Source organism: Chroicocephalus ridibundus, chromosome 9 (assembly GCF_963924245.1).
Source record: "Chroicocephalus ridibundus chromosome 9, bChrRid1.1, whole genome shotgun sequence".
Lineage (NCBI taxonomy): Eukaryota > Metazoa > Chordata > Aves > Charadriiformes > Laridae > Chroicocephalus > Chroicocephalus ridibundus.
Genome location: NC_086292.1, coordinates 840,437 through 856,563, shown reverse-complemented (window position 1 = coordinate 856,563; position 16,127 = coordinate 840,437). Strand labels below are relative to the sequence as shown.

The 16,127-nt window shown below is 48.9% G+C and overlaps 1 protein-coding gene across 6 annotated transcripts in view; it reads right to left on the bottom strand.

Annotated features, from left to right (window-relative positions):
* ENOX2 (ecto-NOX disulfide-thiol exchanger 2) overlaps positions 1-15,771 on the bottom strand; it is a 36,920-nt gene extending 21,149 nt beyond the window's left edge. For 4 of the 6 annotated variants that reach the window (XR_010072554.1, XM_063346652.1, XM_063346651.1 and 1 more), the window contains exons 1-3: positions 15,678-15,771; positions 3,200-3,349; positions 2,306-2,440 (exon numbers count right to left, since the gene is read on the bottom strand). Coding sequence is in view for 5 of the 6 variants with exons in the window: in XM_063346652.1 (XP_063202722.1) it covers positions 2,306-2,440; positions 3,200-3,349; positions 15,678-15,723 (331 nt within the window). In the remaining variant the exon portion in view is untranslated. Of the gene's footprint in view, positions 1-2,305; positions 2,441-3,199; positions 3,350-12,593; positions 12,740-15,677 lie in introns of those variants that run through there. The other 2 variants (XM_063346649.1, XM_063346650.1) reach the window with 2 other exon arrangements.
* Positions 15,772-16,127: the final 356 nt, after the last annotated feature.

Here is a 16,127-nt window from a genome sequence, read left to right as displayed (position 1 = left end):
ACCGGGGATGGGAGATACGGAGCAGCAGCGACCTGCTGGGAAATGCAGAGACTGTTCGAAACATCCATGCGTTAGAATCCAGGATCCCACTCATCTTCCCAGCACAGTTTGGTACAGGTACGACCTCCGTGCTGGCAGCAAGCGGGGCAAAGCTGCGTGCGTTTCAGCCAGCTCCCCACCGTCCTTGGCAGGGTGGTGGCTGCTCTCCCCAACCCTACACCCAGAGGTGCCGGGGGTCACCCTGGGCTGTCTGCCACACGTCAAGGGCAGGCAAGTAAACCCACTGCTGCAACTTCTGCAAGCCACTAAATTCAGCCCCTTCACATTTTATAATTATCCATGCCAAGGACAGCAATCTCACCTTGTCCTGGTAATTTGTTCCTGCTGCAAGGTTAGCTGGCAGCAACGGGCACGGACGCCAACCAGAGAAAGTCCTTAATGCGGGTAACAGGGGAGCTCAGGGAATCCGAGGGAGGAGAAAGCCAAGATGGGCGTTTCTCTGACTAAGCAAGACTTACAGCTCTCTAAAAGCATGAATCAATACAATTATCAGAAGCAAAAGAACTAGCAGGGTAATGAACTATCACATTATAACGAAAAGTAGAAAGTGTGTATGCAAGGGCAAACAGGGCCTGTGGCTGTTGGATTTGGAGCCCCACTTTATTGCTCAACCAGCAACGCCCAGGACAACTTGCCAGCTTGCGCAGAGACGTGCTTCTTCTGTCAAGAAGCTGAGCCCATGGCTACAGGCCAGCAGCCGAGAGGCTTAAGAAGCAGATTTGGAAGAGCCAGTCGCCATTTTTAAGAACAAAAAAAAAAGAAGAAAGAAGTCTCCAGGACTGTAAAAAGCTCAGACATCAGGCCTGGCAGGTGCTTTTTGATGAAAGCTGTGATAACGTTTTTTATACAAAGCTGGCAGCAGCTGGATGGAGCGAAACGTGCTGTGCATTCATTTTAGACACTGAGGTCCTCTTAAAGCATCTCACAACTATATGCTTTTATTTCATCTGTAGGAACAGAAATTAGCTGGTAAATTCTTAGAACTTTTTTAGACTCACTGTTTGTTTTTTTTTACTGTGACCCGAAACTTTAGTCCCACGTAGCCTTCAGCGAAGATGGCCCAAAGCACATCAAGCTTCCATCGTCTCTCATTTTTAACAGATACTGGAGATACGACTGGTCTGAACTCCAAACCATCACTGTGCTTGGGAACTGACCCATACTCACCGGAGCACCCTGTTCTCTTGCAGCCAGATCAGAAAGAAAATATTTTGCTCCTTCTAAAACATTGAGTTGTTTGTGTTGGGTGCAGACCTCCTGATCTCAAACAGCTCATAACGAACACCACTCAGAAGCCTTTCCATATTCTTACAGCAGGGAATCAGAGACTGACTTTAAACTTGTGTGCTCTGCTAGGACAGACTTGTATCGACTTTTACTTGTCAGAAACATGGGAGCAGGAGAATGACAAGACAACGGCACCCCTAACAGCAAAGACAAATGCTAAACAAGACCTAGGGGACACAAGAGTACAGACTGCAGGCAAAACCTGTGGCAAGTTAAGTGATGCTGTCAGTTAAATATAATATCAGCTGCAAAGCAAACTACCTGCTCTATGCCAGAAGAGCAGAAATAGGAATGTAGAGTGCTGCCAACACAGACAATCCCTCCCCAGGTGAGCAGACAATTATTCAGGCAGGAGACAGCATCCTTCTCAAGCGCTTAATGTAGTAAAGCACTGAAACAGCAATTTCATTTCAGGAGTTTGATGTGCAGGCATCCTGCACTGCTGAGAAACCAGGTACAGCACAGCTTGGCTCCTACAGGAGCTCTTGTAACAAGTCCTGGACAGGATGACTCACCCATCCACTTGTACTCCAGACCACAAGGTGGTCATTTCTGGAGCAGAAACCTCCATTAGTTTCTGCCGTATCCGTTTTACTGCCCTACTGCTGTTCTCTTCATCTCCCTCCCACCCTTTCTTTTAAGCAGTTCCAGTTCAGCTTAGAATAATGATTTACTTGATATCATTGGTGTCCCAGGCTCTGTGTGGGACCCTCCTCCTGCTGGTCCACTGCAGAGTATCTAGAGTACCTCACAACAACCACTGTTTACATCAAAACCATGTATTCTCATTTCCTCTGAAACAGCTTTAAAACACTGGCCTCTAAATGAATCACTTGCAGGCATTAATGCATTTCAAACGCAGCTCATTAATGCTCTTTGTACATGGCAGGCATTTATCTAGCTCAACTGAAAAAGGGTTTTCGCAAAGACCTGTTTGAAAGAAGATGAGCTGACATACCAGGCAGGAGGGGCTGTCCTGTCATCCCCATGGGAGCCATCCCCAGATTGTTCATCGCAGTGGTCCAGGCAGCTGGGTCGGACATTGGCAAGCCCATCGGAATGGAGTCGAGACTTAGATTTCTGCCACCATCTGCTGAGAGGAAAATAAAGTGATGAAGAGCTTAGCGCATATCTTAACTCTTCTGCAGGGCATACGCTGCCCAGCAAGGCTCTGCGGTATCGGTGTCCAAAACCAGGCTTGAACATAACATATAGGAGAGAGCCAAATGAGGGAAAAACAAACCCACTTGTGTCCCTCTCGAGCAGAGGACATTTTATAAAAGCAACATATATGAAAATACTGCCTTCCAAAAGCATCTGAATAAATTACGGTTTATCCACTACAATCAACAGCTCTAAGGGGCCTTAAAGAAACGCTGATTAAAGGTACACTTTCATTCCTCCCAAGAGATTTATGAACAAAGGACAAACATTCAGCAGGTATAAATTGTCATAATTGCCCTGGATTTAACAGAGATGGCCAGCATGTTCCAGCAGAGAGTGCTTCCCCTGCCATCCGAAGACACTTCTCTTCCATGCTAAAAGGGGAAACGAAGCAAAGAACGTGCTGCTGCTGAGAGCAGCAGTACCAGAGGTGTTGACTCAAGGTCTAGCAGAGTTACCTGGCCATCCAGGTGGAACCATTAACATTATATAAACATGTGGCTTAATTAAGCATTCAAATCTTCTTCAGTGAGTCAGCTGGGTCAACCACACCTTCAGCTGGTTACTTCCACGTACCACCAAGACATACACTTGTTCTTCTTGTCTGCACAGCCCAGCAGCTGGTTTCGGCCTATGCTTATGTGGATGCCTGCTCTATTGCCAGCCACCGAGCTGCTCCTGGGCTCACCTGGAGGAACGGTTCCTCTCTTCCTCTTCTTGCCCGGATCACTTCCATTCTCGGCTGGGCTTTGGCTTTCCGACACCCGTGGGCCAGCAGCACCACTGAACTGCAGAGATTTGTTGGTGCTGGCGGGATCAAAGGACAGATGGTTTAAGCCTAAAAGAGAAAAATACACTCAGAGACTTTTCTTTAAATTGGTTTGTGATGCTTCACAATCACAGTAATAAGAGAAACACCCAGTCCCAGGTACAAGCAGCCCTTCAGCCCCTGGAGGAATTGTGCCTCCATTTTACTGTCCCCAGCTACACCTGATCTTAGTGTTACACTGATACCACTTTAAAATATTACTCACGAACATTAATCCCAACACCCTCACAAATCAAACTGTCTGTACCTGTAATACTGTAAACCAGGGGTACATCTCCCCTGTATTGTACAGTATTTCATGTTTGGAAACTCAGAGGTCAGAATTTTTTTCTATTTCTTCCAGTCCAGGAATATAGTTTTCAACAGTTACTTAAGTTTCACCCAATTTGTCACCAGCTGTGACTTCACCTGGAATTATTTACTAGCAAAAAACAAGGCACATCTTAGATGACCTTTGAAAACATAAGGTGCTATTGCAATTTTTATTCGAGGAGTCTGGCATGCAGTTGCCCCCCTCTGTAGCCAAGGAAGGGCGCTTTGCAACATGCACCCCGAAGAGGGATGCTCACAGACCCGGTGACCGGACCAAACTCCTCCTCAGTCAAGCGACAGATCCACTATCAGAGTCCAGACAAAATTCTTCAGCCTCAGGACTCAAGTTCCCTCGCTCCTACCCCGCAGCACAGGAACGGGTTTTCCTTTGCGGGCACAGACTTGTCTCCAATTCCGGCCCATCGGTCCCCAGCCACCCCATCACCTCCCACCCCACGCCCTGGGCGCAGCCTGACCATGGCGCGGAGATGCTGGCAGTGCCTCCAGACACTCATTTTAAGAACCACAGCACTCAAAGACAGAACGCCTTGAGTCCCGTTGCTCAGAGTTCGTTATTGCTAATAGAGCAGCTCTACCAGTGAGCTAGGTTCACTGAAGAATAAATGCAGATTGACCCATACTAAGTAAATAAATGTAAGGTAAAGATATAAACCCAGGACACTGAAGACAGCATGTACCACCGAGACCCCCCTTGCCTGATAGCACACTGTATGGTGGTTTTAGACACAGCTGTCCATCTTTTCAATAGCCACCACCCGCCTGACTAGCTGAGGTACCCCATGACTTGGAGCTGAGGTACCCCATGACCTTGGGGAACACCAAGATAACTCATGTTCCCCAGGAAGGATCCCAATGAAGGGGACACCAAGGCCCATACAGACCCAGGAAGATCAGAATCAGGTTTCAAAAATAGCACAACTTTTTAAACATTCACTAACTATACAGCACACACTAAAATATCAAGTAACCTATAGACCAAATATTACTCAAAAACATGGATTTTGGGCTCTGCTCCCATCTTCTCTCCCAGGAGCACCCCAAGTAGTTTCAGGTGTCTGTAAGAGCTTTGAAGCCCAATGTTGTTTACCAGCACCATCCTGCTACGGCCAGCTAGTTGTTTAAATGGTTACAGGGTCTCCCTAGATGAAGCTAGCCACCCTTTAACGAAAAATCAAAATATTTAAAGGAAAACTCAGTTACGGAGGACATAAAAATTGCAGAAGAACGTGCTGATGTGGTAGTTGATACAGTGGAAGTGGGGAGAGGAATAAGTTTTTTTGAGACAAGAGGCATTTGAATGAGAGAGCTTTAAAGGAATGGACAGTTTGGATTATAAAAAAAAGACATATCTGAGAAAATATTGTTTGGAGCAGAACTATGGGAGTACCAAAGATGACAATTATGCCGTCCCAACACACTGATGGGCCGAGGCATTTGTACCAAACCTTGCTCTAGACACACCGCAGCATTGTGATTTCTATTCTAGAAGATTCCACTTCCAAGAACTTGTTAATAAACATGGTTGCTGTGTACGGCTGTAAATAGACAAGGGAGTGACTACAGAGAGCCTGAAGGGCCTCTTCTCTCAGCTACTGAAAGGTGAGAACACAAGAAGCAGCCAAAAAAAAAAGTACTATTCGGCTGGCAACAACAATAGTCACGCCTGACTATGCAAGATGCCTACAATGCTGTTTCTTAAATACCCCAAAGTCAAAATATCACTGAGGTCGTGAGGGCTCAGGAAAACAAATCTCGAATGCAGCAAGTTAAAAATAGAGAAAGGCCACGCGCAGCAAAGAAACAGGGAAAACAGAAAAGGAGCAATTGTAAGATTTACCTCTATTTTTACCCAGCTGATGGAAAAGGCAACATTAAACTTGGAAGTGTGTTTTCCCATGCCTGGGTGTAGGGAAGGAGGTGGACAAGCAGCGATGCAGCCAGACACTCATGCCACCAGACCTGAAGCGGACAGACGGTGGGGTCTGGCTGAAGGCAACTCGCCATACAGACACTGGGCATTAGCCAGCACCTGGATGTTAGGGCACACTGCTCAGGTGATTACTTTCTAACCCACTGAAGAGCAAATGCAGCTACTTACTGCAATTATTTCCATCGTCAGTTTGAGCTAGGATGCTTGATTAGGCTCCAACCCTAACCTGAGAGATACAGGAAGGAGCAGAAACTGACCTACAAATGCTCTCAAGTCTCAGCATCAGCAGACCCCAACTGCCCATCACCTCCCCATCGGCCACGAAGCACCGCGTGGCTGCGAACCAGCTACGGACCCGCTGCGAGCCAGCAATGTGCCCCTGCTATCAGCACACAGATTAACAAAAGGCGACCTACAAAAGGAGGAGCAGAGACCATGGTGACGGAGAACTGAACAGTAATTAATAAGTACTTGTTTCTCTTCTTGTCTTCTGTTTTTCTACCTGAAAACATCCAGACCCCAGGTGCTGGCATTAAATACTGCCCCAAAGGCAGCTACATGAAGAGCAATTAAAAAAGAAAAGAAAGGTACATTCGCAGAATTCATCAAGCCCTGTGAAAAGCCCAGGAGGGCTCAGTAATTAAAAGCATTCCTGAGGAATCCTCCTCCCGATTATCTCCTGCACCAAAAGGTCAACCCGTTCATGACTTGTTTAAACGGCTGGAGAGGAGCAAAGGGGAAGGGGAGGCTGGTGCAATTCCGAGTAAAACACTCTCGAGCAGGCAGAGGAACACGACTGCTGACTTGGTGACGGGACAGATGCTGACCCAGAGCTCCTAGAGTCGTTCTCAAGTCAGGGGATGAGCAGCAGCAGGCTAGGCCTGCAGCACAGCTTCTTCCAGGCATTCTATGTCATTAAGAAGAGATGGAGTAAGGAAATCTCAGATCAGCCCCTCAACCTCTCCCTTCTTGGCTGATCCTCACCTCAGGTTTCACTGCTGCTCCAGGAACCTGCCAAATCTGCTCTGCAGCACGGGGGTGAGTTCGCAGTGCTGGCGCCAACCTCTAGCAGCACAAACACACAGAGGAGCTGCTCTGCGTGCCCGAGGACCAGCAGCAGAGCTTGGAAAACATCCTCCAAAAGGAGTACTGCGAAGTTTGAAACAGGACTGGTTGCCTAAAAGGATGAAGTCCATCACGTGCAAGAGGATGAGGTGGATATGAGTGGCAACCTGACAAGGAACATGGAGACTTTAGTTCACCTTGTGTTACCTGCCAACGTCCTGAGCTGAACAGCAGGACAGGAATCGCTGGGTGCCCACCCACAAAGTTACCTTTTTCAAAGGAAGAGTCGCACCCAGGAGAGCCTCAGCATCCACCCCAGGGCTGTCCCAGGAGGACCCCAGCTCCAGCGTCCACCCCAGGGCTGTCCCAGGAGGACCCCAGCTCCAGCGTCCACCCCAGGGCTGTCCCAGGAGGACCCCAGCTCCAGCGTCCACCCCAGGGCTGTCCCAGGAGATCACTTCATGTGACACTTCACATTTCCCACCACCACTCACATAGTCTCAACCTGCAACTTGAGTGGCTTTTCCCCACATGCAAAGGGATACCACGGTCTCTGAGAAGAGTGTTGTTCTCACCAGCCACACAGCTCTGAGGGCCTTGACAAAAAGCGTGTCCCCTGTCACACGCTAAATTACCCCGTACATGTGCCTACATTTCCACCCAGTGTTAACAGCCCCATGTTTCACTGTGATTCTTCCTCCCTACTCTCCTCAGAGAAGCTGGGGGAGGGCTTAAGCTTGGAGGTTGTGTTGTTGCTTTTAACCAAAGTAAATTGAGGAAACTATTTTCCTGTTAGGTTTTTTGGGGTCACACATACCACGGAGGACCTGTGGTGTCCAGACACAAAGTGTCTTCTGTCAGGGTCACACTCTCCTGAACGCTCTAAGAAGGATGAGCTCTACAAGTTGGGCCAATCCTTCTAAGATTTCTAATTCTGGATGAAAACAAAGACCCGGAGCTCTGCAGTCACACGGTTGTCTGCTCTTCTAGATGACATTTTGCAGGCCTAGAAATCTTTGAGATCATCTAAACATCAACACCTTAAGCCAGCCACTGAAAACTTTTGCAAGCCATGACATGTTGTAGTACAGCTGCGCCTTTTCCTCGCAAAGATCATTGCTGTCCCATACACCTCTGAAGAACAGCAAGAAATGGTTTGGTAGCATATGGACCGAGGCTTCAACCGCAAGCTTATGAAGCTGACTTTTAATTTGCTACTTAATAGGCAGCAAACATAAAGAATGCTAAACAAGCATAATATGATCACCATGTGCATTGCCAGGAATGTAACGTGCTGCTGCAGTCCATGCAAGCCATGGGCAAGAGTCCTCTGAAAGCCCCCATGAACTGGGATTACAATAATCAAGTTATGCCATCAAAAGGGGATGTATTCATAACGGCTGTGGCGTTGCCAGGAGAAATAAAACAGCTATCTGAACATGTGGCACAGCTGGAGCTTTCAGAGCCGCATGTAGACATTGGAAAGAGACAGCTGTTACAAGAGTACTGTAAAACCAAAAGCAAGACTCTTACCCATCAGCCACAGAAGGGATTTCAACCAACAGGTGACGATGTTGCGGCAGAGGATGGGGCCACCCTAAGCTCCCTTTAGAGGGGGGACAACAGCTACCCACACAGCCAACCACCATCTGCACAGCCAGAGTTCAGAGTACAATTCCTCTCACCTGGGAATGTGGCAAATCAACCCACAGCTGGTCACAGGAACCACGCCACGTCCTGTGGTGACAACTCTCCATTCACTACGGAGCAAGACCTGACCAGCCAGCTCAGACGCACTGCCTCGGGGAGAGATGAATCCCAGAGCTACAGTCGGGCACCTCAAAACAGCCAAGCTGCTGGAGGAGCTGACCTCCTTTGCCCCAAGGGTACATTGTTGGTTCATGCTCAACTCCAGGTCAACCAGAACACTCAAAGACTTCTTCCACAAAGCCGCTTTCCAGCAGCTTGGCCCCAGGATGTACTGGGACATGGGGTTGTTCCTCCCCAAGGAGGGGGACTCTCGTCATAAGAGCTGCCTAAGAGTGACAGTAACATAAGTTAAAGTTCAGTGGAGTGTTTCTGGGGGGAAGTCAGGTGAAGACCAGTGTGAGACCAATGACTACCTAAAGGATGAGGATGTGTTCAGCAATACTTCAACAAACGCATTTCTATCTACCAATGTGCGTGCACGACCCGTGAGAGACATGGGCAAAGCCTAGCAGAAGCATCATAAAGACAACCAGAGACACTCCTGGGCGAACAGACCAGGGACTTGCTCCAGCCACTTCGTGAATAGCCCACTTCCAAAAAATTTATTATTTATGGGCTCTCCATTAAATGTAATCAGATATGCTCTCTAACAGATGCAACACATGATCCCCAGACGTGAATGCAGCAACATTTTTTGTGCTGGTACAAATTCATGGTGTCAGATTAATTCTCAAAGGTGACCATGCAGGACATGATTAAGGCACCAGTACCGGGAATCCAGATCCAGGCTCAGTGTCTCATCAAGCCACGGCTTAGGTCATCCTGTTTGAGAGACCACACCAGGATCAGCGAAGAGGTCAGAGATAAAACCCTCGTTGTGTTCCCACTGGAGGATTCGGTGGTGTTTTCAACCTCAATCCGTTGCTCTTACCAAGCAATCCTGAAACAGCCACACCAGTACAATGAGAGTATGAACGAAACCAAAAATTATTATCCTGCTCTCAGATTTCCAGAATAAGCAATTGACTTCCCTACAGCCTTTTTTCCAACTGATACTCACAGGCCAACAATGCACTTTGAGGCAGCAAGGACTCCTTCCTGCAAACCCCTGCATTAGCATGTAAGGTTTAAAGAGCTAAAACGCGATTGCTTCAAATCAAGCTTCATGTTCAAAGACATTAATTGTATGAGGAAAGGAGGAAAGTTTGCACCCCTGCTGTGAAACTTCATTCCAATTTACAGCTTTTTTTATTCTGAGCCAATTATTTCCCAACAGAAAAACTGGTTTAGAGCTACCCTTCTCGTTCGGTACGCTCCTCTATACTGCCTAAACCTCTTCAAAAAGGAGAAACAGGACTTCCTTGGGTTTAAAACTAACCTTCTGCATTTACAACTCCATTATGACATGCAGAACACATGGTATGAGCGCTCTAGAAGAGAAGCCCACTACTGTCATTATCCAGCCTCAGACTAGAATTCCACAAGTCGAAATACTGAGAAGTTACAGAAAATGGAAGTTGATGAGATCATGAACAGCAAAATATTTTTCTCTGCAGGCACAGGCTGAAAACTGAGTAGCTCCTTCACATGCAATAAACAAAAATGAATGTATTTTCTGGGTAGTGTTGGCAAGAGACAGTGCTAGAGAGGATGCAGTTATTCGGAGTGCACTCACACGAGATCCTGGTAGCTCCTCCAACAAGGGCTTCCAGGATCCCAAGACCTCCTTCCACAGGCTCTTTGCCCTGTTTTTTGCTCCAGGTTCTGCGAGCAGAGAAAGCCAGGAGCTACTGATGATGGTCGCCGAGTCGCCTTCATCTACAGAACCTGGCATTTACTTCATGACACGTGCCCAGACCTCTGCCAGGGTGGTTATGGTGGGCAGAAAAAGTCCCTGTGCACAGCTGCCTGTGCCAAGAGCAAGAAACTCCTCATTATATCAGATTTTCCACCCTACAATTGGTAAATGCCACAGACAGCAGCCACCTTCAGAACCGCTTGCCTCTCTTCTGCCATTTCAGAGAGCTGCTGTTCAGCTTGAGCTCCAGCCACATCCCCCTGGATACAAAGAGCATGCACAGAAGAAAGCTGAAGCTGCAGAAAAGCTTCTCTCCTGGGCACAGAGCAGGATAAAAGCTGGCAGAATCAGCCAGTACGACTGTGAGGCACAAGCACTTTTCCTTCACGCCCACTTTAAGGAAGCATCCTTGGCTATTTCGAGCTGCTCTGCTCAGGAAGGGAGGGACCATGGGCACAGGAGCAAGCCTTGGGGTTTCACTCAGCTTTCCTGAGGCTCTGGGGAGAGCCAGCCGGGAAAGGCAGAAGTCAGCAGATTTCTGCATTTGCAGTGAAGCGCTATGCAGAAGCTAAGGGGGGAGGAGGAGAAAAATTAGGGTTTTCAGTGAGTGCCAGACCAGTGTCAGCACTTCTAGAGAGCCATATGTGGCACGGGCCTTAGCGTGTCCTTCACCTCCAAGCACACCCACTACGTATCTCCAGGGATTTTCAGAAGAGTGAAGTTTCAGGAGCACGATATCAGGAGCCGCCATAATGCAGTGACTAAAATTTTTTTGAAAAGCAACTTGGACTAGAAGATTCCTCACTAGAAAAATGGATTGGGGAAAAGTAGTGAAGATCCTTAAAGTCGAGGAGGGAACAACTACCAGCAAGTCCTCCTACCCAGCAGCAGGAGGTCGCTGTAGGTGGTCTTCACCTCTGGGAACAGATGCTGAGTCCTGTCTTACAGGCAGAAACACAGCAGTCCCCCACTGTCCTAAACAGCATTAACAATGCCCAGCCCCGCCTGGCCCTGGGGACAGGTATCGACCTGGGTCTGTGCTGGTGCTATATACGGCTGTAGCTTTCACAGCACACGTCTAGAAAGGGCCTGGAGAGAGACAGGAAAGATCTCAATGTTCCAGGCATAAATCAAGGGAAGAAGCATCTACCCTAACTGGGTCCTGTGCCAGACCCTGCGCAGGACTTCATTTTCGAACCACTAGTTCCTGCTAGGAGAGCTTGGCCATCTGCCTTAACGACCAGTGAAAAAAAAAAAAAAAAAACATCAAGAAATGAGAAATAGGCACAACGTGAACTGAAAAGCACTGTTTTACAGATTGTTCCTACTACTGAGAGCTGAACGTGCTGACACCGTTTCTACCCAAAACGCAGGTTTGCACAGCTCACTGTGCAAGGCTCCTGTGATCGTACAGGGAAACGGCACCCAACAGAGCTTCCACTTCAAGATTTTTGCAAAATCTTCCCTGCTGGGTTTACTAATGTTCACTCAAATGACAAACGGAGCCCTGCCCACAAGCCTCGCACTGCTTGAGAGACACGCAAACCAGCTCACCTGGGGCCAGACAAGGGAACCGCACGACCTGACAGCAACCTTGCACTGCTGCGAGTCAGACACTCAGATGGATTTCCTGATGCCCAACTAGGTAATAAAACGCAGTTACACAAATCTCTCCCCAGTAACTCAAAGAAAAAAACGTAGTAACAGATACTCTGTCACTTTCACATACCTAAAAGCATGTTAATGACACACGTAAAAAGCCCACACAGATTATGCCCACTCATCAAACTTCTCTCTTACCCAGCATCAAGAGGAACTTAAGAAATGGGCTGACACAGGCTCTACTATAAATATGGATTTACCTTTTGCCAACACTGGCAAATATATGAAATAAGTATTGCTCAGCCTGAACAGGAGTCAGGCTTTTCTTTTCTGCATGTTTAGAAATGCAATTTAGAAATAAACTGGATTCCAGGATACAATCTGCCATCTGATCTCATACCGCCTGTTTTAGCTCTGAAGAAACGCATTTCAGAAGAAACCAAAGTACACAGCATCGGCAGTAATCAATGAGAAAACACAGAGAAAAGAGCAAGGAAGGGAAAGGAGAGAAGACACTGAGGCTTTCAAGTTACATTGCGATACCAACAATTTGCCTTCTGAGACTAATTCACAAATTCACAAACTACTGTTGGGCTTCTGCCCTCTTTTCTACTGTACTCCTGCCTTAAGTGTCATGGTTAGAGCTTCATAATCACCAGTTTGATCAAGAAGCTGGCGAGGCACGCTGATGAGACCAGCAGACTTTGGGTGGTTACTTTTGTCAACTCCATGTAACCCTTTAAGCTAACAACACTTAAGACAACATTATCGGAGAAACACATTTTCAGGAAAAGCACAGAAAACACGTACTGTACCTGCATACTGCACGAGAAACATGGCAAGATGCTGATCATATTTCAGTATTTCAGCCAGTTCTCCTGCCACTCCCAGCTTGTTTAGTTGTTTAAAAGATGGAGCCCGGGGTTGAGCTCCCACACTCGGTGCAGCTCCACGCAAGCCTACAAGCTCCAGCTCCGAGCACAACAGGGAAGTTGGGTCCTAATGACGATAAAACTCCCAACCCAGGCATCGAGAGCACAGGTCGGGACTGGAGCTGGCAAACAGCGGCTGCACGTGTCACCATCAGTCTCCAGTGACTGACACCGATAGGCAGATTCTGGGGTGTGGGGGGTGGAGATGGACAAGCAGGTGGAGAAGTGATTAGCAGCAAGTACATCTGAATTTGCAAGGGATTTCATACATCAATGCTTTTAAGCGCTGGCACGCAGTTAAATAAACCCTGTTTGCATGCCTGAGATTAGTTGCCTTTGCACAGAAAGGTTACATTCTGGTAATCCTCGATAGTAAGAAGCACACCGCTCACTTTCCTTGGTTCTGGAAGCTTGTATTCAAAAGAAATATTAACTTCAGACAAAGCTAATTATTCTAGCAGGGCACTGTTAAAAAAAAATTAAAAAGAAAAAGAGACACAAAGAGTCCCTTTCTTCTTTGACCCTGAAAACACAGCATTCAGTAACACCAAAGGTCTATCTGCAGTGTTTTCCAGTGAATGGCATATTTCCACAAATATATCTCCAGAGCAGCAAAAACACAGAGATTTGTTCAAGTTGTGTATGAGCTGTGCTGTTTGCTTATAACCATTATAACCCAAAACAAACAAAGGACAAAAATTCTTTACCAGGGTGTGTACACACATTCATGTGTACACCGGCACAGACCCAGACACTCAACCGTGTTTGCCTCACTGCGGGCAGCCCTCACCAACGGCCCCAGACATCGTGCCAAATGACTAAATATTCCACAGAGTGTTTTTAGGCTGCTCACATGGCTCTGTCAAACCTCCCGAAACAACGCCTACAAATCATTTTGCATTAACAGGGATTTACACGGGATGAGCAGCTCGTCCTTCGTGGCCTGGGGTGCAGAGCAGGCGGCTCCAGTCTCAGAGGCGACATGCCTGACCCCAGGCAGGTCACATCCCACCTACCCCACTCACAGCACGCCCAGAGAGCAATACCACCTGCCACTTCGTAACAAACGCTCAAAAGCTCCCATTTTCAGAAATATATTTCAAAAGGCTAGAAGAAACCCGTCAGGCAAATGAACGCAGGACTAACTGCACAGATCTACTGGGGGAAAAGAAGGGAAGAAGAAGAAGAAAAGAGTGAAGTCCCAAAGAAAACCCCAGCAGAGCCAGCAATCAGGATCATCGGAACATCCCAGTGCAAAAACCTGGACCGAGGGGCGAGTGCTGCTCCCCAGACGAGAGCCTCGCAGAGGGGCAGCACCAGCGCAAGGACCTGAATGGCTTCGTCCTGGCCGAGCGCAGGCAGCTGGACGCAGGGGGGAAGTGTCGCTTTGGGATGGATATGTTGGCACTGGAAGAACGTCAGCAGAAAAGTTGGGGATTAGGGGAGAAATCTCACACCATCTTTGGAAGGTGCACAGAATGCCTCCCTAGCAACACCTTATCAGAGATTGAACTTCACCCCTTCTATGAGCTCAAGTCACCCATACAAAAACATGACATTAAACCAAGAAACCTGACCTTACAGTGGCTCAGACAGAGCTTTCAACAACTTAACACAGCACGCTTTTCAGTTAGATGTTACGAAATCCCTCAAATAAAACACTAAGAAACAGAAAACCCAACCAGTCAGCTTCCAGAGCGGGAAGGAGATGAAAGGCTGGAGTAAGAAGGAATGCAAGTTTGGTTACACTTTACCCATCGTCTCAGGACTCTGCTGCAATGTTCTGCAGGCTGGAAAATACAATGTCTAATTATTGTAGCTGTGCAAGCGAAGTATGGGGGAGCTAGAAAGCGTGTGGACTAATGAGTAATCTAGCCAAGGACTAACACGTTTGTGTGACAAACATATGGCACTAAAGGACAAAAGCATTTCTCTGCAGCATGATCTGAAGACACATGGCTGTTAACAGCTGGACCTCGCACACACAATCAAAACATGAACAAAATAATTAAGACAGAGAGAAACAGATAAAGAATCTCGAGTATATTGCTTAAGGAACCAAATACACATGTGCACGCACATGTATCTGAATCGCAGTCACAGGATCTTCATGGAGTGGGGCTGTGGGCGAGTTACAGCCCACCGGCAGCTATGGTTACTGGGATGAGCGTGCCTGAAGGTAAGAGTGCTTCCTACGTAGGGCAGAAGGAATCCAGCGCAAGACGAGATACAGGGCTGGGCACGGCTGAGCCTGCCCAGTGCTCAGGAGAGAACCCAGCCAGTTACACCCAGCGGGGGAGAAGCTGCTGCCACCTTCATCCCCACCCTTCGCAAACCAGCCACTCTTGGAGCATCAGAAGCGTCCCACGTAACAGTCAGTTCAGTAATTTATTTAAACGCTACTCATTTCTCCCTCCCTCTTGTCCCACACCTTGTGACAATTTAACTGCCACTGGACCCAAAATGCCGCCTGGGGACTCCCTACCCAGCTAAACCTCTCACAGCAGCCTCCCCACCACCCAAAGGGCCACCACGGCGCGGAGCACTGGAGATGCCACCACCAGCAGCAGGTCCCTGGGGGCTCTGAGGGCTCCCGCGAGGCTCTTGTAGATGTCTCTACCCAAACACACCTCGTCAGCGAAAGCCAGCACCGACCGGGAGGCCAAAACCCCCGCCGGGGGACCTGCGACCGAGCCCCGCGACGACCTGAGAGGCGGCAGGAGAACCCCCGGGCGGCAGAGGACCGGGGCCAGCCCCCGCTGCTGCCCCTCCGCCCCACGAACGGGGGGGACCCGCGGGAGAGCCCCGGCGCTGAGGCGCTCCAGGCCCAAACCGCCGCCCTGCCGCCCACAGCCTCCCCCGACGGGCGGCCTCGGCGGGCCGGCCCCGGGCCGCCCTTCGACCGCCGTCCCGAGCCCGGCAGGGCCCAGGGGCCGCCCCTGCTCCCCCGGCACCGCATTCACTCACCGCCCGGCCCCGGCCCGGCGCCGCCGCGGCCGCCATCCGCGAACATCCGCCCCGCCCGCCGGCCCCGCCGCGCGCCCCCATTGGCTGCCGCCCCGGCGGGGGGGCGGGGCGCTGCGCGCAGAGCATGCCGGGACGGTGGCGGCTCTGGCGGGAGGGGCGGCTCCTTCCGCCGCCATGTCAGACCGCAGCCCCCGGCGTTAGCAGAGCGTATCCTTGAAATGTTATCGGTAACTAGCGCTGGAAGGCCGTATGTGTATTCTCACGAATAATGAGAGTTATGTCCTTGAAGGTATCAAGCATGAGTTAATGAAAGAACTCCTAATCAAGGGAGGCGAGTGTTGTATCATCTCGAGGAGGCACGTCCTGGAACACACGAGTATATGGACCTTGAGGATGGCACTAGTCTGCGCGTTTTGAGAAGTTCAGCCAACTTGGCAGGAAAGTGGGAAT